General features: G+C 42.3%; 3 protein-coding genes across 5 annotated transcripts in view; 2 read left to right on the top strand and 1 right to left on the bottom strand.

Moving 5' to 3' along the window:
* The window catches only part of LOC144464498 (uncharacterized), a 29,556-nt gene extending 3,625 nt beyond the window's left edge, over positions 1–25,931 (top strand). For 2 of the 3 annotated variants that reach the window (XM_078171710.1, XM_078171711.1), the window contains one exon: positions 6,364–8,227. In XM_078171710.1, the coding sequence (XP_078027836.1) occupies positions 6,364–6,948 (585 nt within the window). In that variant the 3' untranslated portion in view covers positions 6,949–8,227. Of the gene's footprint in view, positions 1–6,363; positions 8,228–22,205; positions 22,340–23,872 lie in introns of those variants that run through there. The other variant, XR_013492198.1, reaches the window with a different exon arrangement.
* Positions 1,824–3,299, bottom strand: LOC117265548 (uncharacterized). Its single transcript, XM_033640090.2, has 4 exons — positions 3,192–3,299; positions 3,034–3,085; positions 2,756–2,906; positions 1,824–2,633 (listed from the first exon to the last, which is right to left on the bottom strand). Exons 2-4 carry the CDS (start codon positions 3,071–3,073, stop codon positions 2,057–2,059), a joined length of 768 nt encoding a protein of 255 aa, XP_033495981.1. The 5' UTR covers positions 3,074–3,085; positions 3,192–3,299; the 3' UTR covers positions 1,824–2,056.
* Positions 8,376–10,179, top strand: LOC117265480 (uncharacterized). Its single transcript, XM_033639988.2, has 4 exons — positions 8,376–8,488; positions 8,593–8,644; positions 9,069–9,219; positions 9,344–10,179. Exons 2-4 carry the CDS (start codon positions 8,605–8,607, stop codon positions 9,918–9,920), a joined length of 768 nt encoding a protein of 255 aa, XP_033495879.2. The 5' UTR covers positions 8,376–8,488; positions 8,593–8,604; the 3' UTR covers positions 9,921–10,179.
* Positions 25,932–26,011: the final 80 nt, after the last annotated feature.

Raw genomic sequence — 26,011 nt, 5'->3', positions numbered from 1 at the left:
TGGGCAGTGACTTACGGCGTCAGACACTGTCGAGGAAGCCGTCCTTTAATGTCGGCATGATACGCAGCTGGTTGCCATTATAGTTTAACGGTGCTTGGCAGCATTAGAAGGGGACACCACGGGACAAGAACGAAAGTTAAGGCGGCGAAAGTAGGGCAGGTGGGAGTGGTGGTGGATGGGTCCAACAAACACCGATTTTTACCAGGGAGAGTGGTGGTCAGCACCCCATAAAATCATAAAGCCAAACCTTGTTCTTTTTTTTCCTAAACCCAACCACGTGCATTAGTTGTTGGAGGCAAATAAACATCAATTCGCATTGTTGTACTGACATAGTGCATTTATTTAAAAGAGACTGTATGTTAATGGTAAATTTCCGGTGAAAACAGAAGTGTTTTTTGAAAGAAGACAATGCATGTAACAGGCAGAGCTTGACACGGCATCCCAGAACGTCAACAACCAACGCACCCAGGGTACCTCACACTTTGTATCTGGACTTGAAAAATCCATGACCAAATGTCGATATGTGACAAAGTTGGCATACAAATGTGTTGTAGTCAGCTTTTATCGCCACTGGTTCTTCAATGCTGGTTTGGTGTGTCAGGGCCCAAAGGATGTAACTCATCCAAAACATGCCAGTGTACTCCAAATCTTCTTCCTTTGATTTATACATTTATCAGAATATATGACAAAGACAAACATTCACCAGCAGATTATTTTGTCATAAACAAAGCCATGAGTTTCTTGCTTTGAGAATCTACATTGCACAACATCACAAGTAATTATAAGTGATCCACAATGGCATGCAAGTTTTCACTTGTCTTTCTTCATTTTTATCTGGCCATCATTTCCTTAGGATTGGCTTTTCAGAATCTACAAAGTTATTTTTCTTGAATAATTATGTAATAATGGGGTTCTTAATTCCTGAATCCTCACATTTTAAAGCTGCAGGTCCAATCCAAACAACTGTAACAGAGGAGAACAAGAAAAGTAAAAGAAAGGGGGAAAGGTGGGTCTTTAGTCCAGTAAAACCCTGTAAGCATTTATATTAATACACCAAAAAGGTATTACAACATTTAACATGCAGATTTGGAATATAACCAAAAAGCTTCACATAATCGGACATAATGAGAGATCAGAGCTGAGTGTGTGCTCGGAGGGTTAACGGCGAGCGTAGTCTGTGACAGCTGGGGGCAGAACAGAGGAATGTTGTTTGCCACTGGGTAAGGCAGCGTGGGAGCGATCTGGCAGCGGGGATGGAGGCACAAAAGGAAAACTAAAAAACAAGGTGGAAGCAGGATGTGTTTATGTGAGCTTTCAGACTTGCAGAGACAAACCTGAACATGCCCCGTCCAAGACCCACAACTGAATCTTAGAGGGGCGTGGCAGGGGGGCAAGATTTTGCAACCTGAACTGAACAAACAGGAAAGGATTTATTCCCCACTTATTTTTCTGTGGAGCTGATTTAGAACATGTCTTGCTTTCTTGTGACTGTCGAAAGTGAAATGCAAACATTGAAAATGGCAGGCCGCTATGCTGCCCATATCTGCACAGGAACACATACGATGAAGTGACTCTATATGTTCACCAGATGGCACTAATTCTTTACAGATTTAAAGCTAATCTAGTCGATCATGCATGTGTGAGTGACCACACTGGAGACACAGTTTCTAGGTTCCATTTCCATATTTAATATTGATGATTTGCACTTGTTTTTTGTCTGTTTTCATTTGAATTTAAAGGATATTCTGTCTTCACCTGCTTCATGAAGGACACTCGTTTAAAATTTCATCAGGACTTTGCAAACAACACAACAAACTCACAAGTTCATGTTTTGCTTTTACTTTTATTTACATAATATAGAAAAAGAACACAGTGTGTGGTCACAGACCAACACTTATTTAGTCCGTATTTATCTTTAATACTTCGTTTTAATACTAAAAATATATCTAAAGACATTTCAACATTCAGAACTGGTGATCTTGTGTTTTCACATTGTTAAAACATTGGCGTGTTCCAGGGATACGAAACAGTTTTCTCTGTTTAGGTGGAGGTTGACTTAGTTGGTTTTGGCGAAGGACTCGTAGAGGGAGGTGAGCTGGCTCTGGAGGTCCTGAGCGTAGGGGTCTAGCCTTCCCCTCACCTCATCAACGTAGGGGGCAGCCATTTCTCTCACCTGATGGGCTCTCTGAGCCAGCTCGCCTTGGACCTTCTCGGTCAGGGGCATAACCTTCTCCTTGAAGTCTTGCAGGTGCTGGTCCACCTTCACCTGCATGTCATCGGTGTAGGGCCCCAGATGAGTCTGCAGGTCCTTCAGAGTCTGCTCCAGGCTGGTCTTCAGCTCCTCACTCCTCTGCATCAAGGCGGTCCTCAGGGCTTCAGAGTCCACGGTTTCTGTGTAGGGGGCCAGCTCCTGTTTGAGCTGCTCCACTCTCTGCTGGATCTGGGCTGTCATGTCGTCGGTGTAGGGCTGCAGCCTGTCCTTGACGGTGCTCAGCTCCTGGTTCATGCGCTCTCTCAGCACTTCAGTCTCTGCGGTGACTTTGGTGATCAGGTCCTGGGCTGCAGGGGAAATCTGCTCCTGGAGGCTGAGTGCGTACTTGTTGGCCACCTCAACACTCTCTGTCAGACTGGCACTAGACGAGAGAATGAGTTTGTCTTTAGTTCATTGTCAGGAGTGATTGCATGTCAGTTACCACTGTTTATTTTAACATCATAAGCATGTCGACAATAGTCACCATGGTCTTGTCAGACCTACCTGATATCCTGTCCCAACTGAGACTTCTTGATCATCTGGAGGGTGTCATCCGCTGTCTGGGTGGCCTTGGCAACATAGTCCCAGAAGGCATCAGTCAGCACTTCCAGCTGTGGCTTGGGTGCATCAGCATAGAAAAGGTTGGCATGACAGCCTTTTGGATAGACACAAGAGCAGTTAGAAATGTTTCAGCCATGCATAACAGCCTGATATTTATCTTGATCATATCAGTAGATACTTTTTCAAGCTCCAAAAAAAGAATATTTTGCCAACATGCTCACCACTGAAAACGGCTAGGACGAGCACAGCAAGGACCTTCATGGCTGTTTAATCCTATAACATGGACATGTATCTCTGGTTAGCAAAGCATGGTCACCAAGAAGTACTTCTGAAATGAAAATCTCAGATGCTACACTGAGCTAATTTGTCATCATCTTACCTGAGTTTGCAAGTGTATCCACTTGGAAGCGCTTGTGTTCAGCTGGTGAGATTCTGCAGCTTTTATAGCAAGCCACACTGTAATGATCCCAAAGTCCAGGTGCTCGTGTCATGCTGTCACCTTGCCTCACCCTGCTGTCCTCACTTACACCTTGTGCCAAGGAATCCACGCGGCACACATGCACAGACCCACTGTTACACCAATACACACACATGCTAAGTATATAATCAATATTCTACAGCTATATATATTAGTGAACATCTACCAAATAGCTTTTTATTTGCCTTACTTGGTGTTTATAGCCTGCTGCGATTCAGTCTTAGGATGGGACAAAATCCTGACGTTTAACCTAAAATGAACCTTGTCCTCATAAACCTGTCTGTAATCACTTAGCTGCTAGCTTTTAGTAGCCACAGATAACTCTCTGCCAAGACAGACAGCCTCTCTCCCTTATTTCTTTCATGTCCAGCTCTGATTAGATATGTGGGTGTGTTATTGTCTCTACTAGCTTGACATTTTGCCAGCCAACGCCACAGTTACTCATGGTTCTAGTTTCTGTGTCATGCTTTTTCCTATGTGTCAGTTTGGCCAAAGGTTGGTCCACTCAAACACATTCAGCTTCTGAAGGACAAAGTAGAGATACCAAAGTTCACTTGTCTTTAACCCACTTTGGAAGAGCAGCATTTCAGTTTCATTTATTTTTTCTTCAGACGAGGAAAGATCCTTCACAGTATCTCATACTTGAAGCTCGAACATTTTATTGAAAAGATTTCAATCATTTTGCCCTGAGAGTCCTTCAAGACATTTATGCAAGTGTGCTGAAATCAGTTTATCTCCTGCTTCATTTAATTATTTGATTCTCAACGACTTATTCCAATTATTCCTCTCAGTGATAAATTGTGCAGGGTAACAGTTTGAAGGTTAAAGCAGTTTTAGAAACACCACTGAATGAATACTAACATGATCAAAGAATCCTCCAAGCCATACAACCAAATAACCTTCAGGAGTGTTTTTAGGCTGCTTTCAGACCTAGAGTTGTCTTGCTTTGGTCCAAATCAGGGATTAAATTTGTTTCAAAGTTGCATAATTGCCTAGAGTTGGTTCGTGTTCTCACTGCAGCATTTACAAGCTGACCAGATAAAATGCCTTACTTGAGAAAGCTGCTCTTGATTGGTCCAAATTTTCATGCAGGAAAAATCCAGGAAGTAAACAAAAGGTTGAAGAAGAATACACTTGCAAGATAAATGTGACACTTTCTAATGTCACAATGGAGGGACAACTACGCAGGTTGATTTTAGCGCTGGTCATCGTGGACTATATTGCTGTCATTGTTCATTTTAGTCAAACCATACAGTTTGAAAACGAGGCGCAGCTCCAACTAGAAAACAATGTTTTGATGCATTGGATGTGCTGAATGTGCATATTAAGGCAGTACAGGAGGAGGTGCACATGAAAAATCCTCCAGGACTGTAACATGCTCATGTTTAACCCAAACAATGTGTCATGTGACTGCAGTTGCGAACTGCACCACAGTTTGTTTGTAACCCGATCAAGACCATCTCTTCAAGAAGGTCTCTTTCCAGTTGTTTTGGTGTGCACCCTGTGTTCACACCTGCCCAAATGAACCGCACTTGGGGAGGCAAACAAACTTGAGTTTGACTGAACTGAACCAAACAGGGCAGGTGTGAAAGCACCCTTAAATTTGCGCACCTACTGATGGAACAGAATAGCGCATATGACTGTTAATGGTCGCAGTTTAAACACGTGGCTAACCAGTCACAGTTTCACCAAAACTATGGGGTTAGGTTTAGATAAAACATCATGGTTTGACATAAAATAACTACGTTTGTTACTGAGGTAAGGTAACCTATCTCACGCGACGTGCATCATGTGAAATCCGTAACATGACATTATATATTTTGTTGTTAAATTAACTCCTGGGTGAAAGTCCGGTGCATGTTTGACCCATCCACCTCAACTCCCTCCCACCCTAAGTGGACTTTCTCGTTCTTTATATTGTTGCCTGACCTTCTCCTTTTTTCCCGCAATAAGCACTACAGCCAATAGAGGTCACCACCCAACAAAAAAACATAAAGATGGATCGTACTTTCTGCTTGTAAAAACAGCCCATGAGGTTGTATTTTGAAGGACAGTCTTGACACGAAACTTCTAAAAGGCATTAGCAATGAATATTGATATGACTATGACTAAAAATATTTTGGCTACTCCTCTGCCTATTTAGGTGCACAGCTATGCAGCAAGCCAAACAACAATAAAGGCTGAAGACAGCTGCTTGCTCACCTGGAAACACTGGTAAACACGTGATAAAGTTATTGTAAAGCATATTCAATTAGTGATAATAAATCAGAAAAAAAAGATGGATAACCAAAGGTGTTGAATTAGCCCATTGACAAGGAATCTGCATTCACAAAGTTACAGACCAGCTGTCAGATTAGTTACACTGGGCTTCTTGTTAGACATAAAGAGAATATCATCGTTCAAAATTAACCATAAGTCATCATATAAAGTAACAGCTTTAAATGTGGTAAACACAGGGACAAATGGAGTCTGTAAGAGTAAAAGGAAAAGAATGAAATATAAAACCACTAGCTCAATAGTAATTAGACTTATATATCACCAGTTTTATATCAATTTTTTGGACAACAATACGATATTTGCCGATATTACAATGCCTGCCACGATATAATTTCGTTTCGATGCAATTTAGGGGCCTGCAATCGATATGACACGATATTATATGCCCCTTTAACACAACTGGTACAGAAGAAGCTGCCCATAGTGACCCATTTTTAGCTTAGGCATGTTTACATTGCATAAATTAGCCTAGCGCCTAGTGGACCTCGTTTTTCCTCTACTTATAGCATAACAAATTACAGATAACATTATTACTGTTTTTGCTCACCATTGGTTTAAGTCACTACATCTCCCGACAGAACAGCTCACTTGAATTTCAGCCTGCCTGCATGTTTTTTCAGCCAAACTTTGTTGAAACAGAGCAGCTAATGTTGCCATAGCATATGTTGCCATAGCATAACATTACATCGTGTTTTATCTTGTAAGGGCATTGTAAAATATGCCATGTACTCTGTCTGTTGACCTATATTTTCTCCGAAATCCAAATTATTTCCACACTGCCGATTTATTATTTCAGATCAACGCAGGGAAAACCAAAGAGCTGGTGGTGGATTTCCACAGGCGCAGACTCCTCCCCCCAACACCGGTGAACATCCAGGGAAAGGACATTGAGATGGTGACATCTTATAAGTACCTGGGTGTTCATCTTAACAATAAACTGGACTGGACTAATCACATAACAGCACTATACAGGAAAGGCCAAAGCAGACTCTACCTGCTGAGGCGGCTCAGGTCTTTTGGAGTGCAGGGGGCGCTCCTGAAGACCTTCTTTGACACTGTGGTGGCATCAGCCATCTTTTATGGAGTGGTCTGCTGGGGCAGCAGCATCTCGGCTGCAGATAGGACGAGACTGGACAAGCTGATCAAGAAGGCCAGCTCTGTCGTGGGATGCTCTCTGGACTCTGTGCAGGTGGTGGGAGAAAGGAGGATGACAGCCAAGCTGTCATTTCTAAGGACTAACGATTCCCATCCTCTGCAGGAGGAGATAAAAGCTCTGGAGAGCTCCTTCAGCGATAGACTAATTCACCCAAAGTGTGTGAAGGAACGCTATCGCAGGTCCTTCCTGTCTGCTGCTGTCAGGCTACATAACCAGCACTGCTAACAGTAAATAACAATATCTTCATCATCTTTCTCTCGGCTTCTTGCCATCTGCCGCTGTTTGACAGTGACACAGCTATCCAATAGATGACGATTTAGATTGATGTTTTCACTTTGCATGAATGATGCTGGATCGTTGATCATTGAATCGATATATCGATCCAGATGGATGGATCGTAACACCCCTAGTGTTAATGTCATGGTCACACGGTAACTCCGATCTGGAATTTCTAACAGTGTGTCCCACTTCCTGAAAAGAACTAAGTGTAAAAAAGCCATCATGGAAAAGCCTGCGAAACCACAGTCTTTGGCAGCTATATCCAAATAAAATCCACTTCAATACTGACACATTCTATTAAGCTAATTTCAAAAGACTAAAACACAGTTTGTTTGTCGAACTGCTGCAAATACAAAAGTAGCTAATTTAGTCTGTTTGAAATGATGTGACTACAAGGCTAGCAGTAGGGACAGCCATCTTGGAGAAGACACTGAAGAGGAAAACTGTTTCTTATTCACTGTCAAGGTGTGCAGGTTGTATCAAGTATATTTAACAAATCAGATTTTAGTCTATATTTGGTTGCTGCTCACACTTTTTGAGATTATATTGAGCATTTTTCCCTTTTAAATCATCAAACATACAGTTTGTCTATAGACGTCCATATGTGACCTGTTTTGATGTGAAAGAAAAATGCATTTCTGTGTGATGTGTTCTGTCACTGTGAAGTTGTTTCAGAGGTTTGCACCAGCTCCTGGTTATGCTTCAGTGTCCCTGCAGATTTGTGTTACTTCAGTAGTGTAAAACCTGTAAAAAAAAATGTTGTCTGGTAATTCTCTCTTTTTACAGCCCTTATCTATTTATGCCGCCGTCTCAGACAGAGAATGACCACTGTGTGCTCTTATAAAATAAATGGTCCTCTTTAATCTCGCTGGCAAAATGTCTTTCACAATCTGACGAGTTCCAGTATGAAGGCCTGAAATTGAAAGACAGTGCTTCAGCCAGCTGGAAAATCTGTGTTTCTAAAAGAAGGTTGGGCAAGTGACTGATTTACTGACTGACTCATAAACTGCTGGATAGTTTAGTAACTGTGTGATTGTGTGAACCCTTTTTCACTACAACAACATTCAAAAACATCTTAGTGCCTTGTGCTGCTTTATTATTAACGCTGCTTGACCCGAGCACAGAGTCCACAGGTGTCAGCATACCAAGGTTATCTGGAGTTATCTGCAAACTGTTGGAACTGGACAACGTGGATACTTAATTACTTCTTCCTAAAGGCTTTCTGGGGTCAGAGGGGAACTGGAGCAAGGTGTTGGAAAGCTGCGTAATATCCTGTTAAGATTGTGTTTGCATTGTAAAGTCAGCGGTCATGTGATGTGTAGCCCAGAGAAGCAGAGGCATTGTGACAACATGGAAGGGACTCCTGGACTTTGGGCTCTCGACTACAACTGTCATGCGGCATTAGTATATATACGCGGAGACGAAGCACCAGTCTGACACACTCACAGTCACGCCAAACCTTGAGAGAGATACACAGGGCAAACAGGTGAGAATTACACTTAATCTCAAAACAAACTTAAGGAAACAAATTTAAATCTTGCAGCATTTGTAATGCAGCTTGACTGTTAACTAGTTATAAATGTTTTTCAGCTTGACGCAGTCATGAAGGTGTTCGTTGTACTAGCCGTTGCAGTGCTGTCTGGTAAGTTGCAAGCTTTTTGTTTTGGATTTCTGAGTGTTTTTCTACTCTTCTACTGGGCAATATGGACTAAGTCAAACATCACACCAATATCTATATTGGGACAGGATTGTAGTGTTGACTATCTGTGCTTTCACAAAATGTTTAAACAAAGAGATTTATGACAAATAATCAGCAGTAATATGGCTGTAAAGGCAAATAACAGAACAGCTGGAACACCTCTTTACTGTACTACAGCCCTTAAATTTGGGAAAAGTCAACACAGATATTATGATATCCAAAATCTAAGATGATATTCAGTCTCATATCATGATATCAATATAATATCGATATATTTCCCAGCCCTACTGAGCAACTTAGAGCAGTCAGAATGAACTGAATTGCTAAAAATCACTGTTCTCAACCTGTTCTCCTGTTAATCCAACAGGCTGTCACGCCAACCTTTTCTATGCCGATGCACCCAAGCCACAGCTGGAAGTGCTGACTGATGCTTTCTGGGACTACATTGCCAAAGCCACCCAAACAGCGGATGACACCCTCCAGATGATCAGGAAATCACAGTTTGGACAGGAAGTCAAGTAAGTTGTGTGACACGCAGGACTGTGAATAGGGTTATAGTGACATGTGTTACATGGTGATAAAGATCCCTATGGTTTTAGTCAAACCTCTGATTATCTGACCATTGTTTTGTTTATCTTCTAGTGCCCGCTTGGCAGACAGCACTGACATAGCCAGCAAGTACGCAGTCACCCTGCAGAAGCAGCTTCCCCCTGCAGCCCAGGACCTGATGACCAAGATCAGTGCAGAGGCTGACATGCTAAGAAGCATGCTGACCGAGGAGCTGAGCACCGTCAAGGACAAGCTGGAGCCCTACACCGAGGACATGAAGGCCCAGATCCAGCAGAGGGTGGAGCAGCTCAAACAGGAGCTGGCCCCCTACGCAGAATCCGTGGACTCTGAGGCCCTGAGGACCACCCTGATACAGAAGAGCGAGGAGCTGAAGGCCAGCCTGGAGCAGAGTGTGAAGGACTTGCAATCTCAGCTGGGGCCCTACACCGATGACCTGAAGCAGAAGGTGGACCAGCACCTGCAGGACTTCCAGGAAAGTGTGGCCCCCATGACCGAGAAGGTCCAGGTTGAGCTGAGTCAGAGAGCCAATCTGGTGAAACAGATGGTGGCCCCCTACGCTGAGGACCTGAGGGAAAAGCTGGACCCCTACGCTCAGGACCTCCAGGCCCAGTTGATGGCCCTCTACCAGTCCTTTGTCAAAGGCAACTAAGTCAACCTCCACACCTGCTCCATCATATATAAAGATGCTGGCCTTGTTTGGTCTACCTCTGTTTGAAGCATAAAATGTTTGAATTGTACTGTAAGTCAAATTAAACTAATATTTATTGCTGGGTGCAAAGCAAACCTCTGCGTTTGCCAGAAATGTAAATACAAAGTTTTTACTATGTGTTGTTGAGTTGGAAACTGTAACTTGTTCTGTAATTTCTGTAAGTTATCAAAAATAAATAGATGAATCTGGCAAATATTAATTTCTAGTTGCAGTCTTTTACAAAATATGTAAGTCTACTAGAAATCTGTTTCTACAACACTGCCTATATTAGAGTAAACAGTGTGCTGACACGCCATCCTGACGTTACACACTACTCATGAAAGTACATAAACATGCAGTGGGACTACTGTGGTCACAAGCCGCAGTGGGACATGTGCTGTTTTTCTCCCAGGAGGCAATTAATATTTTCACTTCGTCTCCCGTGTCTTAACATGTCCTGGCTCCTGTCACAGTTTCGTCTCTGACTTTTAACCAGAGGCAGACTGTTGTTCTAAACCTAGTACTTGTCAATGCTTGCCATGAAACTGCACCTTCCTAGTGTCAACACTAAAATAGAGAAGTGGCTGTGAAAAACGTGGGTGACCAACGTGATGCGGGAGACATCTAGACAAGTCACATATGGATTTATACCATTTGATTTTAGATAAAGCAACGTGTGCTGCTCGGAAAAATCAGATCCATTCTTATTTTATTCTATAAAATGACGTGTTTTGGTGTTTTGAAAACTACAGAATTCCTTCTTTCATAAAAAAAACAATTGCACAACCTCCTACTGATGTAAACATGCAACACAAAGCCTTATCCTCCCTCTGTTGACAGTGCCAGTATCCAACGTGGAGGTTCAGAGTCCAACGACAATACTACATTTACACTCACATGTGCACACACACATACAATGCATATTTGTTCCCTGGCTACATCAAAACAGACACCGCAAACACTGCATGGAAAAAAGGGGGGGAGGGTCATTCTTGAAATAGCTGGATATCTCAGATCACTAGTTTTTTTTTTGAAGATAGAAGAGCAGATCAGGGAATAATTTTTGTTTATGACTGATCCTTCAAAAGACTGCAGTGAGTAATAATTCACATACTCACAGGATAAAGCCTAAGTTTGTACTTTTTCCTAAACTGAAAATTCCTGCAATTCAATCTGCCCTGCAAAGCTCCCTGAGAATTTACAAATGCAAAATCTGATCTCACATTTTCATGCTCTTGCCTGTTTCAGACCTGATTAGCACTTGTGTGAGTACCGGGAAAAGCTCTTCACACTGCATTGTCAGTCGAAACAGCCAAAAGGAATCGTTAAGGCCTTGATCCCAATGACCACTTTCCAACACGGCTAGACTGACGTCTGCCCCATTCAAACTCCTCACTACGGACCACTGAGAGGAGTGAGGTGTTGTTTGACGCACATGAGTTTCTTTGAACAAGACACATCTTGCCTTAATCACCGCAGTGACAAAGAGAGGTTCAGTGTTGTTTTGATGTAGATGAGAGGTTGTTACTAGACTGTCGCTGCAGGTTTGATAAGCAGATCAGTGCCTGTGGAGATGAAAAGATGGCTGTCTTGTGTCCGTGGGTCTTGTAAATGCTCCTAGGATGTGTTCTTTGCTCCCCTGTGTTGTTCTCTTTGAGAGGACAGGATGGTAAGATGATGTTCTTTGGGAGGCGAACATCTTTAGTTTAAGTAAATCCAACAGCTGTGCAAGAAATATGTAAAGCTACTGTATAAACTTTGTTGAAACGGTGACAGGAGCTATATTTCCATTGATAGCATCGAAATGTTCTGCCTTTAATCAACAGCCCAAACAAAAATTGACCACTGTGAGCTTCACAAAGGTTGTGTTTGTTGGAGAGCAATTACATTAGACCACAAAATAGTTTAATAACATAATATCATTAATTTATTATGAGTTTATTTATTCGACTGGAGACACACTGACAGCTGTAGAAGCAGTGTCTAATGTAATGTACATGTGTATGTAGCTGAAGACAGAGGTGTGGACATGACTAGGACTCAAGTAAGACTGGGTACACAAAGTTGATGTCTTTAGACTCAAGCAATCTCAGCAATCGACAAATTGGAACTTGACTTGGACGTAATCACCAATGACTCCTGACTTCACTTGGACTTGAACCTTTGGCTTGGCCATAAGTAGGTTATTTAAAAGTGTGCTATGAATCAATCCATTTCCCTGTATTTCCAGAATCAGCTTACACTATTCATCTCCAACAAGTCGACACTTTGTGTACTTGTGCGTGACCTCTATCCAGGGCCTACGCACGTGGCCTACACCTTTAGCATTTACACTTGTGTGGTGGTGTGTCTGTGTCACTCTGCAGTTACACCTCCAAAACGCTAGTCGGTGGCAGTGTTTCAGTGAAGTGCTGTAAAGTTTAGTTAATTCAAAACACACCCAAAACACACATTAAACGTGGCTAAATAGAGACAATTTCAAACACAAGTACACAAATCAGCTTCATTATAACTCGCAGCATTCACAGACAAAGCACTTGTCTTTTGCTGGACACATTTTCCCCACAAATACAACATGCTAATGTTTTTAGCACAAGACTATGGCATTTTACATTGTATAAATTAGCCCAGCGGTTAGTGGAACTTTCCTCTACTCATATGAAGCCAGGGACAGAACTAACATTTAAAAAAGGTAACGGTACAAAATTCAGCTCCATTACAGCTCACATGGTTCACCAGCAAAACTACTGTCTTATACTAAACACGTTTTCTAATCAAATAACATGCTAACGTTATTTGCATTGTATAAATTAGCCTAGAGAGATTTCCTTTACTCATATGAGGCCAGTCACAGTAAATCACACACAAGACTTAAAATGCTATTTTAGTGGAGGCTTTATTATCTTCAAAACTTATTGTTTCTTATCTGTGAAATTAAAGTAAATAAAAGCTTCGTTACCACTGAGGGAAATGGTTTCAGCTTACAAAAACAGACAGGAGGTCTGCGTCACTGTGACGTGCAGTTAAATCTCTAGGGAGGTGCATGTCTGGCTACAGCGTTCGGTACGGTGTAGGCTCTACATCGACGTAGAGCCTATTCAGTGCAGATGAATGAATCCTACATAACTGGTTAAAACTCAAGTTTTAACCAGAAATCAGCTGTTGTAGTAAACGTTTTAAAATCCTAAACCTGCTTTGAGCCAGCAAGTCGGGAATTCCAGAGGTTGGTTCCTTTAATTGATGAGGCAGTTTGTGCAAAGGAAATATTAGAGCGTCTGATTCTACAGTTTCCTTCTGATGTACTAGAGTGTTGAAGCCCAGACACACCAAACCGACTTCAGAGAACTAGCGGCCTCCTGCTGCGTTGCCTCATGTTGCTGTGCCTTGGCCAAAAATGCAGCAAAGGGCGATAGGTTGGAATTGAGCCCACAGCCACTGTGGCCAGGACAGAGCCTTTGTACATGGGGCGCCTGCTCTAGCAGGTGAGCTAATGGGCACCTCATTGAATGTTCTAGAAAGACTGCTGTAACTACATTCCCCCGATCCTAAAAGCTTTAAATTTTTTAAATGGATTTGGGTGCAGATATTATTATCGCCCAAATATGGCATTAATTACTGTGGTACAATCTTTTCTAAGACTTTGGAGAGCCCGGTCTCACTCCAGAGTTCTCAAAATCTGGCGCAGTGGGCAGTGACTTGCGGCATCAGACACAAAAAAGCTGTCATTTGACATCAGCATGATATGTGACTGGTCGCCGTTATAGTTTAACGGCACTTGTGGCATCAGGGGGGAAACGCAGGACAAGAACAAAAGTTAAGGTGGCGAAATCCAAGTCGAGGGGGTCAAAGGGGTGGTGTGTGGGTCCAGCAAACATCAACTATCACCTGGGAGAGCGGCGTTCAGGTCCTGTAAGCTTAGAAAGCCATACCCTGTTGTTTTTTCCTAAACCTGACCACGTGTTGTTGTTGCCTAAACCCAGCCATGTGCGTTAGTTGTTGGAGGACGTAGTTGGATGTAGTTGTACTTACATAGAGCATTTATTTTCAAAGAGACTGTATGTCATCATTAAATTTCCTGTGAAAACAGAAGTGTATTTTGAAAGAGGACAATGCATGTAACATGGCAGAACTTGACATGGCGTCCTACAACGTCAACAACCAACGCACCCAGGGTACCTTACATGTCGTATCTGGATGTAGAAAGTCCATGACCAAATGTCGATATGTGATGAGGTCAAAGTGAGAATGTGTTGCTTTGGAGACTATAGAAAGTACAGGAATCATTTGTTGCCAGGTTTGCTGCACCTGACTTGAAGATAGGGGTAACCAAAGCTGTTGTCCAGTTGTCAGGGAACTTGTAGCTTTAGATAAGTTTGAGTTTGGTAGATGAGTGTCTTGTCAAGAAAGCTGCCTCTATATTAAAGACATAATTAGCATGTGAATTGGACAGATTGGTGATGGTGGCAGTCCTTCAGCACTGTATGTATGTGGCCATAGAAAAGCAGGGGTGAATATCATCTAGAAAGTGGCTTTGGGGATTCTACAGGTGGGACTTGTGTCTTTATCTCTGCTTTACTGGTTAAAGCAGTAAACTAGCACAGTAATGGCAAAAGTTCTAATGTGGTCTATTGATTGGTTTATAAGATATGATATATTATTTTGGGATGAACTACCCAACAGTATTGAGAAACAGTCAAAATTTGCTCCAACTCGACATTGAAGTAGTGCTTACATGTTAGTTCATATAAAATGATTCCAAAAAAGTACATTTATTTAAGTACTGTACTTAAATACAGTTTCTAGGTATGTATGTTGTACCCTGAGTATTTTGTATGCTACTTTACTTCTACCCCACTATATTTCAGAGGCAAATATTGCACTTCTCCACTACATTTATTTGACGCCTGTAGTCACTAATAAACCTTTTGGATCAATATAAGTCTATAACAAACAAAACATATGATCAGTACAGAAAACAGGATGTTGTGTTATAGATTTAACCACCCAAAAGCATATAAAGCATTTCAAATTTGCTCCACCTATAACCTTACATGTTAATGCAGCAATAAAATGGTCCAGTTATATAATGATACAACACTGGCAGAACCCATTCTAACAAATTAACACTTTTTCTTTTGATACTTGGAGTACATTTTGTCGATGATTCTTTTGTACTTTTACTGAAGTGGAATTTTGACTGCAGGACTCACTCAAGTAAATGACTTGAATTCATCTTTGATCCCTCTGTGATTTATCATGCAACACTGCCAGTGTTCTCTGTGCCAATAGAAGAGGCTACACTGCCACCCAGTGGTGAAACAGTGACAGAGCAGTTTTTAGGCCTTGAGTGTGAATTAAAGATCTCACAGTGTCATGATGGAAAATGTAGAAGGCATGAGCAGATAGAGGATCACTTGTCTTACTAAAGTAACATGGCTAGAATTTGTGTAGCATAGCGTTTTGTATTGTTGGCATATTTGATGAAATGGATGTACTTGCATGATTCTTGCGCTTTTTGTGTCGTACCCACATGGTTGACTGCACTTATACTAGGAGTTTTAGGGTAAAAAGCATCAGCTAAATAACAATGTTGTTGAATTTATATGCAATGACCATTCAAGATCACTCTAACCACTTCGCTACCTTATTAAAAATATGCTGTATGGTGTTATGTTGATGAGTAGCTCTTTTAAAACCGATAAATGAGATCAGCAGAAAAATAAAAAATAAAAATAATAGGCAGAAATCTGAAAAAAAGACCAAAAAAAGGCAGATTTTTAATATACACCCTCTTCCTCTTTTCTGCAGCTCCCCCCTCCTCTTTCTGTCCAAAGACCCTCCCACCAGACGACCACAGGCATAATAATAATAATTATGATAATAAACTTTATTTATATAGCACCTTTCAAAACACAAAGTGTTTTATAAAACCGATGAAAAGACAAAGCAAATAAAACAAGATAAATGGGGCGGCAGTAGCTCAGTCCATAGGGACTTGGGTTGGCGATGGAGGTTTCTGTGAAGTGCTGTAAATTTTAGTGGATTAGAATACACCCAAAACACAATTTAAACATGGCTCAATAGCGACAGTTTCAAACACAAGTACACAAATCAGCTTCATCTTAACTTGCAGCATTCACAGACAAAGCACTTGTCTTTATCTGGACACATTTTCCCCGCAAATACAACATGCTAATGTTTTAGCGCAAACAAAATTTAGCTCCATTACAACTCACAAGGTTCACCAACAAAACAACCGACTTATACTAAACACGTTTTCCAAACAAGTATAAGATACTCTGCTCATATGGAGCCAAGATAAATCCTCAAGTATAAATCCCCGAAGGATAAATTACACACAAGACTTAAACTGCTATTTTTGTGGAGGCTTCATTGTTCATCCATCCATCCATCCATCCATCCATTTTTGTAACCGCTTATCCTCTTGAGGGTTGCAGGGGGGCTGGAGCCTATTCCAGCTGACACTGGACGAGAGGCGGGATACACCCTGGACAGGTCACCAGACTATCACAGGGCTGACACCACTCACACTCACATTCACACCTACGGACAATCTAGAGTCACCAATTAACCTATCCCCAACCTGCATGTCTTTGGACTGTGGGAGGAAGCCGGAGTACCTGGAGAAAACCCATGCTTTATTCAGCTTACAAAAACAGACAGGAAGTCTGCGTCACCAAGAAGTATAGTTACATTTCTGGGGGGGGTGCAGATCAGGCTACAGCATAGGGTACAATGTAGGCTCTGCATCAAAGCAGGTATGGCGTCGATTGGATGCAGGGGCGGCAGTAGCTCAGTCCATAGGGACTTGGGTTGGGTCCCCACCCGGACCAAATATGGAGTGTGGACTGGTAGCTGGTGAGGTGCCAGTTCACCTCCTGGGCACTGCTGAGGTGCCCTTGAGTACGGCACTGAACCCCCAACCACTCGGGACGCCTGTCCATGGGCAGCCCCCTCGCTCTGACATCTCTCCATTTAATGCATGTATAGGTCTTGTTTGTGCATATGTGTGTATTGCAGGTCTGTGTGTATATGACAACAGAGTGACAAAATTGAATTTCCTCTAAGGGGGATTAATAAAGTATATAAAAGAATGCAGTAAAAATAGAATACACATAACAGAGTAAAAACACATAATAATGCAGTTAAAATTACCAAAGGCAGTTTTGAACAAGTAGGTTTTCAGGGGGAAAAGATGAGACAGAGTTTTTAGCCCTGATCTCCTCAGGCAGGTCTTTCCACAGTCAAGGAGCTCTAACTGCAAAGGCTCTGTCAACTTTGTGAATTAATCTAGTCCTCTAGAACAAAAGGAAAAGATGCATCTGAGGATCTCAGGGTATGAGAAGGAACAAAGGGCAATAAAAGATCTGTTATATAACTTGGGGCAAGGCCTCTCAGGGCTTTGTATGTAATCAATAATATCTTAAAATCAATTCTAAAAGCAGCAGATAACCAGTGTAGGGAAGTTGTGATTCTAGTGCGAGTCAAGATTCTGGCAGCAGCAGAGTTTTGGATGAGCTGGAGGCGTGACAGGGATTTTTTTACTGATGCCAGAGAGCAAGGAACTGCAGTAACCTGAACGACTGGTTACGAATGCATAAATAACAGTTTCCAGATGTTTGTTGGAAAGGAATGATCATATTCTGGGGATATTTCTGAGATGATGGAAGCCAGCCAAAGTAGGACAAGGAACCGAGATTGTTTGATATTTGAACATTTGCACATCTTGTATCTTATCCAATGATCAATATCTCTGTCTTGTCAGCATTAAGCTGCAGGAAATTTTGTGACATCCTCTTGTGAATGCAATTTAACAGGTTAGTCATGTTTTTGATTTTTGAGTCACTTGTTGGATCACAGCTTAAATAGATTTGAGTATCATCTGCAAACAAATGGAAACTGCTTCATGCACACGTCCCATACAGTAACCCATTGTTCCCCATACACTGATTTATTTAATCCTATGTCATTGTAGCTTTAATAACCAGCTTTAATAAACTGTGACTCTTCTTGATCTTAATGTATCACTCACTGTGAGGGTTATGTAAAGGGAGAATATCCAGTTAATAACTGTAACAATGTAAGTGTGATAAAAGCATTTTGTTTTTTGTTGTTGTTGTTTTGCTGTCCATTTATATGATACTTTTTGTTCAATTTAACTTTCTTTCTTGAAAAAAAACAAACAAAGGAGGGGGCATGGGAGTTCGCCCAACCAGTCCACATGTGTTTTGTGGATTTGGAGAAGGCTTACAACCGTGTCCCCAGGGGCATCCTGTGGGGGGTGCTCCGGGAGTATGGGGTTGGTGGCCCCTTGCTAAGGATCATCCAGTCCCTGTACTGAAGGAGCGTGAGTCTGGTTTGCGTGGCCGGCAGTAAGTCGGACCTGTTCCCGGTGAGGGTTGGACTCCGCCAGGGCTGCCCTTTGTCACCGGTTCTGTTCATGGACAGAATTTCTAGGCACAGCCGAGTGGTGGAGGGTGTCAGGTTCGGTGACGGGAGGATCTAATCCCTGCTTTTTGCGGATGATGTGGTCCTCCTAGCTCCATCGAACAGTGACCTCTAGCTCTCGCTGGGACGGTTCGCAGCTGAGTGTGAAGCGGCTGGGATGAGAATCAGCACCTCCAAGTCTGAGGCCATGGTCCTCAGCCGGAAAAGGGTGGATTGCCCACTCCAGGTCGGGGGGGAGGTCCTGTCTCAGGTGGAGGAGTTTAAGTATCTCGGGATCTTGTTCACGAGTGAGGGTAGGATGGAGCGGGAGATTGACAGGCGGATTGGGGCAGCGTCAGCAGTGATGCAGGCGCTTAACCGGTCCATTGTGGTGAAAAGGGAGCTTAGCCAGAAAGTGAAGCTCTTGATTTACCAGTCGATCTACGTTCCAACCCTCACCTATGGTCACGAGCTCCGGGTAGTGACCGAAAGAACGAGATCGCGAGTACAAGCGGCCGAAATTAGTTTCCTCTGCAGGGTGGCTGGGCTCAGCCTTAGAGATAGGGTGAGGAGCTCGGACATCCGGGAGGGACTCGGAGTAGAGCCGCTGCTCCTCCACATCAAGAGGAGCCAGTTGAGGTGGTTTGGGCATCTGGTAAGGATGCGTTCTGGACGCCTCCCTTGGGAGGTGTTTCAGGCACGTTCAACCAGGAGGAGACCTCGGGGCCGCTCCAGGACACGCTGGAGGGATTACATGGCCTGGGCTGGCCCGGGAATGCCTCGGGGTTCCCTTGGAAGAGCTGACGAAAGTGGCTGGGGAGAGGACTGTCTGGGCTTCTTCGCTGAGGCTGCTGCCCCCGCGACCTGGACCCAGATAAGCGGAGGACAACGAGTACAAGTACAAGTACCAAAGGAAATTTTTAGCTGAGTTTTTATATCTTAGCTCCTAACTAGGAGCGCTGTGTTCCAGAACGAACACGACATTTCCTGCTGACGTCAGTTATGTTTTAGTCATCACGTGAAAAATGCTAGATTTCTTGATATGTGTTTTTATCTGCGATCGTCTCATGAGCTTAAGGTGAGTGGGTTGTTTGTTGTTGTTGCCACAGAAAATCTGATCAAATCACACCCACACTGTCCCAATGAAGTTGATTAGTTGAGTTCTGATTGTAAAACTCTAAATAAGTAATACCTAGGGAAGCATTGATTTCTCAGCTTTTACCTTGAATGTTGCTTTTGTACGAAGTTTTGAGGGGTTTAAGGGCAGATTGGTAAGAATGTGACCACAGGACATCTTTATATTAGTGTGATACAGTGAGTTTGAAGTAATGACACAGCAGTTTGCAGAAGAAAAGGCTTGTATGATACTGATCATATCAAGTTTCAGTCTTATGACATGTACAGAAGGAGTGCACGCAAAGTCTAATCAGCATTCAAACAAGAGTGAGATGGATGAGAGATATTTCTGTCAACATGAGCTCCTGTCAGGGGCGTTTCTTGGGACTGAGAACATTGGGGGCTGAGCCCAGAACCTTATAGGGAAGTCTAGGGGACACTACCTGGGAAAAAAGCTCTATGCTTTCTTGAGCCTTATTGCGTCTTGTCTACAGCCAAATACTGCCAACATGTACTTCAAAATGTGTCAAAATAAAATTATATTATATTGATAGAAACAGGATGATGCACTTATAGATAACACAGGAATTAAAGCCAAAAAAATAAATATTTTGTAAATATTTTGACTGAAGCCAAGTCATATACCCCCTCAATTTTTAAAAAATGTTAGAGGTTACATGATTTGCGATTTTTAGTTTGCTTTTTTTTTAACACCAGACCATGTGAAAAAGTTGAGTGATGATGCCTACAGACTATATCAGGAGCCATATTTTCCCCAAAAAATGCACATTACATGAGTCAGTTTAATTTTTGGTATTTTATTTTTCCTTCCACCCCTACTGTGTTGTGTTGCACCTCTGTCTCTGCTGCTCTTTTTTCTCCATCTGCTCATTCCTTCCATCCTTTGAATCTGCTGCCAGAAAAACAAAGAAATGTATACTGAATGACAACAGAACATATGTAGGCAAAATGAGATAGAGGTGCTCGGCAGCGCTCGTCAGCCCTTCGGAAGTCCTCGGGAGTTTTATTGTGAAAGCTCAGCTTTCACAATAAAAAGAAAAAGGCCAACACTTCAACCCACACAGCAACGTTAGAAGGACCTAACAACAGTTACGTAGTTGTGTGCGGTATCTTTGGTAACTTATGTGAGAAAAATATCACTGAATTTATGTGTGGGAAAAGTCGCCAGCCGTACCGAGCCTTCAGGGATTTTCAGCCCACCTAAGAGCGTCTATCACCGGGGAGGACTGTCCCGCAGCTCCGCCGGCACGCCCCTCTAACACTACACGTTTCACATAATTTTGAAGGAATAAACAGAATTTAAATTATTCATTTACCTGTTTCTGGTAACGGCTCCCCGGAGACGTGAGCCTCAGCCGAGTCAGCCTCCTTGTTTTTGAAAAAACGTCTTATATCCATGATCTTTCGTGTTGTTGCTAAAACGTCTCCCTCCAGCGCGCCAACGGTTTAGATACCGGAAGAGCCTGGTGACGCGAGGCTATCAGCCAATAAAACACGGATGCTTCACGCAACCCCTCTCTCTGATTAACCAGTCTCGACGTCATCCTGTGTTGCATTCTTTGAAAATGGAAAACTACAACTTCTTTAGTGGCTCGTTAATGTACAGTTATCATTATTTCTTCTGAAGTTGAATTATCCAGGGCTTAAGAAAAAACGTTCAGGGCTAAAGCCCTGGATGCCCAGGCCAGGCGACGCCACTGGCTCCTGTCAAGAAAATGCAAAACATCAAGCCTTTTAACCGTTTGCACAGATAAATGGAATAATAAGAATGACAAACCTTCATACATAAAGACACTGTAACAGATGTACTGATTGTAACTTCTTGTTCCTTGCATTGAAGGTGCGCGGGAGAACGCAGGAAGGTAAGCTAACGAGCTAATGCTAACTGTTAGCATAGCGGCTACAACCAGCTGTTGAGTTGACAGAAGGCTTGTGAGTTAACAGTTTAGACACTGTGTAATATGTTTGACATTGTCGTTAATATTTCTGTAGTGAGAAGGAACAGTTAAGATGAAAATATATTCGTAGTAGTGAGTTTGGGGTTTGTTTTTGTCGGCGTTTTTAGGCAACGTCAGTTTATAGTTCGTGGTGAACTACGGAGGTTGCAGTGGGACATACTAGTTATTGAATGTCTCTTGGTGATATTCAGCGTCGCTGTCTGTGTTGTCAGTGTTTTACATGTGTAAAATCAATTGTAAAAGACAGTTTGCTTTTTAAAAAGCATTTTAAGTATGTAATTAAGGGACTATACGTTATTTATCAGAGTCACCGGTTACATAAATACCAAATAAACTCATTTAAAGTTGAAAAAAAAAAAAACTTCTTGTTCCTTTCATTCCTTTCACACATCAGCCACTCTGAAAGAGAAACAAAGGCCAACATCAGCTTGGTACTTCACAACCATCTCTATCTGTATTATAATTGCTTATAAAAAATGTATAATTATCATAATTTTGATCTCATGACATGTTTCAGAAGTCGGCTGGAGAAAATTACACATTAGTTCACAATGGATTTTCATATGTTCTATATAGTGATTGGTCCATTTGTATTTATGTTACTGGTGTTTTATAAAGCTTTGTTTAGAACAGAGAGGGTGCAGGGTGTTTGACCTGCCTGAGATCTGTTTATGAGAATTAATACTGTGCATTTCTTTGTCAGGGTCAGTTAAAGGAACTTCACTGGAAGCATCAAATGAAGAAACAGGCTTACAGGAGAAGACGTTTCACATGTTTCACACGTAGCAGGTCATCAACAACTGAACAGCTTAAGTTATTGTGACTGCTCTCAGTCAGGTGTGTGTGAGTGGTGGTGTGATAAGGCTGTATTCCCACATTTGTTGTTTGTGAATGGTCCTGTTCAAGCCAAACAGGTTTTTAAAGCTGTCCTTCAACAGCGGGATACATTATGTGTACAGAGTCATACTCTGGTGCAGGTGGCATGAAACACAAAGCTGCATGAGCAACATTAACAATGTGGCATGGGGCAGTTCAAGCAAGTTTATAAAATATTATTATGATTGAAAATTTTTGACTTTTTGACTTTTCAATTTAATTTTAAATTTACACAGAAGGGGTGGCACGGTGGTGCAGTGGTTAGCATTGTCGCCTCACAGTAAAAGGGTTCTTGGTTTGAACCTGGGCTTGGGGAGCCCTTCTGTGCAGAGTTAGCATGTTCTCCCTGTGTCAGGGTGGGTTTTCTCCAGGTACTCCGGCTTCCTCCCTCAGTCCAAAGACATGCAGGTTAACTCTAAATTGCCCGTAGGTGTGAATGTGAGCGTGAATGGTTGTCTGTCTCTATGTGTGACCTGTCTAGGGTGTACCCCACCTCTCACCCAATGTCAGCTGGGAGGGGCTCCATGATCCCCAGCTTGCTGGCAAAATGGCCCAACATTCGCAGAAAATTTCGGCAGTGTAAAAGGGGCTTGTGACTCCGGTCTTCTTCAGAAGTGTCATCCGACATGTTGCTGATGTCAACAAGATCAACTTGAGTGCTCTTTCACTGCCACACTCAGATTAACACTTAATTTATTAATTTTCCGTAACCACTCATCCTGGTTAGCGTCGCCGGGGAGACATTGGGAGAGAGGCAGGATATGCCCTGGGCAGGTCACCAGACTATCACAGGGCTGACACATAGAGACAGACAACCATTTACACTCACATTCACACCTACGGCCAATTTAGAGTCACCAGTTAACCGAACTGTGGGAGGAAAATCCACGCTGACACACGGATAGAACATGCAAGCACTGCCACCCCAGGGTTCGCATCCTCCTCCCCAGCTTTGAACCAGGAATCCTCTTGCTGTGAGGCAACAATGCTAACCACTGCACCATCATGTGACTTGCAAGTGCATCCTGATCCTACTGTCTTAAAATTAGACCTGAGCTGAATAGCTTAGTTAAATGCCATTTAATCGTCTACACTATTTAAATCATGTGAAGGAAATACAGCATGGCATCCATTAAATTTCTGTGGTTCAGTGCCATGAGAGCTGATGGAAATTCACACTGTGCTTCAATAGTATGTGTTATAGTACTTAAAAAACCCAGGCCTCCCCATAAATCTTCCCTTAAGCACCTTTAACGTACAGTACAGTAGTTACACTGGATATTTTATATATCTGCTTGTTGTTAAGGCTGCACTGCTACATCAAATGGGAAATAATCTTCATTTTTGCATGTTTACATGTTCATGTAATTTGGCCTGAAATTTCTTCACAAATAATATTTCATGTTAAAGATATGTTTATCTTTTTGACATCAGCCCAAGCAAAAAACATATGACTAGAAATATGACACACCTGTTTCTTTTTTTGATTTACAGCTTTACCGAGTCTTGTGCTAAGCAGCTGAGACCTGGCTGAGCCTAACCCCCTGAGTCATGTGACTCATAGGGGCACCCGGCTAAACCAGCCATCAGAGATGCAGCTGACAGACAAAGGTTGCAGAAAAAAACAAAATACAAATGGTATGTTGAAAGATGTAATGGTTCATTGGACACTGTGAGCCAAAGAATGTGGAAAATCTTGTATTACAAAACCAGTAAAAACCTCTACCTCTTCTGAAGGCATGGGAAAAAGCGCAGTCACCATTCCTTCATTTTTTACCTCTGTCCGACTGATCATCTACTCGAATACACAAATATATTCAATTCATAATGACACATAGAATAGAAAAGCAATAAATCGTGACGTTTGAAAGGCTTTGTTTTTTAATGTTATTATAGCTGGACATGCTAAAGCACCTGCTTTAATTCTTCTCTTTCACTATTTTGAGTTGTTTTGTACAAATTAAACAAATTAATTAAACAAATTATTTTTCCCATGTCACCCAAGTTATCTTTGTTTCTCTCTTTCTTTCTTTCTTTTTCTATTTGTTTTGATAAACCGAAGGATTAAGGGTTCTTTTGAGACCATTCTCCTGTTTCTTAAGCTTAAGGCCCTGACACACCAAGCGGATCCAACCGGAGCACTGAGCCCTGGTTTGTTATTCAGGTTAAAGTGGAAAGAAGCAGCGGGCAGCTGAGTGAAGCTGAGTGAAGTGGAGCCTGCGGAGGAAACACCGGGACCGTCTGGATGTAATAGTCCATGGAGATGCTGCGGTGCTCGGCTGTACAAACAGGAAACCCCTCGGCTGACAGGATGTACCACTCTGTCACTCCGCTCTTTTCACGCAGTCACAGAACGTACGTGTTACTTGGCCGTCGGATGTAGTCCGTGTAGTGTGTTCATATGCAACTGACACAGGGGGACGTGAGGCGATGTAGACAACACAACAGCTGGCTTTCGTCGCCGCTAGTTCTTTGATGTCGGTTTGGTGTGTCTGCACCTTTAGACATAAGGCAAGGCAACTTTATTTGGATAGCGCACTTCATACACCAGAGCAATTCAAAGTGCTTTACAGAGCAATAAAATATAAAACATAATAAAGGATACAGATTTACAATAAAAGAGTAAAGAGAAAATTACTTAAAATTACTTAATGATTTACAATTTAAAATAAACAACCATTAAAAATAGTAAAAGTTCAGACAAGAGGTGCAAAGTCGTCGAAATCCGGCACTTGGGCAGTGACTTGTGGCATCAGAAACCAACGAGAAAAGGTGTTCCTTAATATCATCAGGGGGGAACACAGCGGGACAAGGACAAAAGTTAAGGCGGTGAAAGTCCGAGTGGTGGTGGATGGGTCCAACAAACACTGACCTTTACCCGAGAGAGTGGTGTTCACGTCCTGTAACATTCTAAACCCAAAACCTGTTCTTTTTTCCTAAACCTAACCACGTGTTTTTGTTGTTGAAGGAAAAAAAACTCAGTTTGCGGTGTTGTACCAACGTAGTGCGTTTACTTTGAAAGAGACTGTATGTAAACAGTAAATTTCCTGTGAAAATGCAAGTGTATCTTGAAAGAAGAGAACTTGACACTGTGTCCCAGAATGTCAACAACCAACATACCCCGGGGCACCCTGCACGAAGTATTAGGACGTGGAAGGTCCATGACCAAAACATCAATGTGTGACGAGGTTGGAGTGAGAATGTGTTTTTGTGTTGACTCCATTTTTAAGCCCTGGAGGCTGCTGCTTGGTTTCAACTTCTTAAATGAACTTAGCATCATTAATCAACCGATGGTGTCTGGACATGGCTATTAAACTGATCAACCATATTTACTCCTTACTGGCCATGATTTTTTGGAGTGATGATCCTGACCCCTGTGGTGGGTTACGGCCTACTCATAAAATGACTTCACAGATAACCTGAGCTCACTACAAACTAAGCTGAAGAGTTGGCAGCCCTGTTCATTCAGACATCCTCACAGTAAATTTAATACCTTACCAAATCCCAGCCATGAGTCTTAAGACAGGTTTGTCATAGTGGTATATACAGATATTTTAACACCAATTGACTTTTGCTTGTCTATTGCATTACTCTGTGTCATTTTATTAGCTGGAGGCAAAACACGACTCACCA

This window comes from Epinephelus lanceolatus, chromosome 10 (genome assembly GCF_041903045.1).
Source record: "Epinephelus lanceolatus isolate andai-2023 chromosome 10, ASM4190304v1, whole genome shotgun sequence".
Lineage (NCBI taxonomy): Eukaryota > Metazoa > Chordata > Actinopteri > Perciformes > Serranidae > Epinephelus > Epinephelus lanceolatus.
This window is presented reverse-complemented; position numbering and strand designations above follow the sequence as displayed.

Bases quoted from the DNA above. Each gene is read 5' to 3' on its own strand.
- LOC117265548 (XM_033640090.2), bottom strand. From the start codon at position 3,073: ATGAAGGTCCTTGCTGTGCTCGTCCTAGCCGTTTTCAGTG. The intron at 2,907-3,033 runs GTGAGCATGTTG...TCTATCCAAAAG, and splicing joins CGTCCTAGCCGTTTTCAGTG to GCTGTCATGCCAACCTTTTC. The intron at 2,634-2,755 runs GTAGGTCTGACA...TCTCTCGTCTAG, and splicing joins CAGTTGGGACAGGATATCAG to TGCCAGTCTGACAGAGAGTG.
- LOC117265480 (XM_033639988.2), top strand. From the start codon at position 8,605: ATGAAGGTGTTCGTTGTACTAGCCGTTGCAGTGCTGTCTG. The intron at 8,645-9,068 runs GTAAGTTGCAAG...TTAATCCAACAG, and splicing joins AGCCGTTGCAGTGCTGTCTG to GCTGTCACGCCAACCTTTTC. The intron at 9,220-9,343 runs GTAAGTTGTGTG...TTTATCTTCTAG, and splicing joins CAGTTTGGACAGGAAGTCAA to TGCCCGCTTGGCAGACAGCA.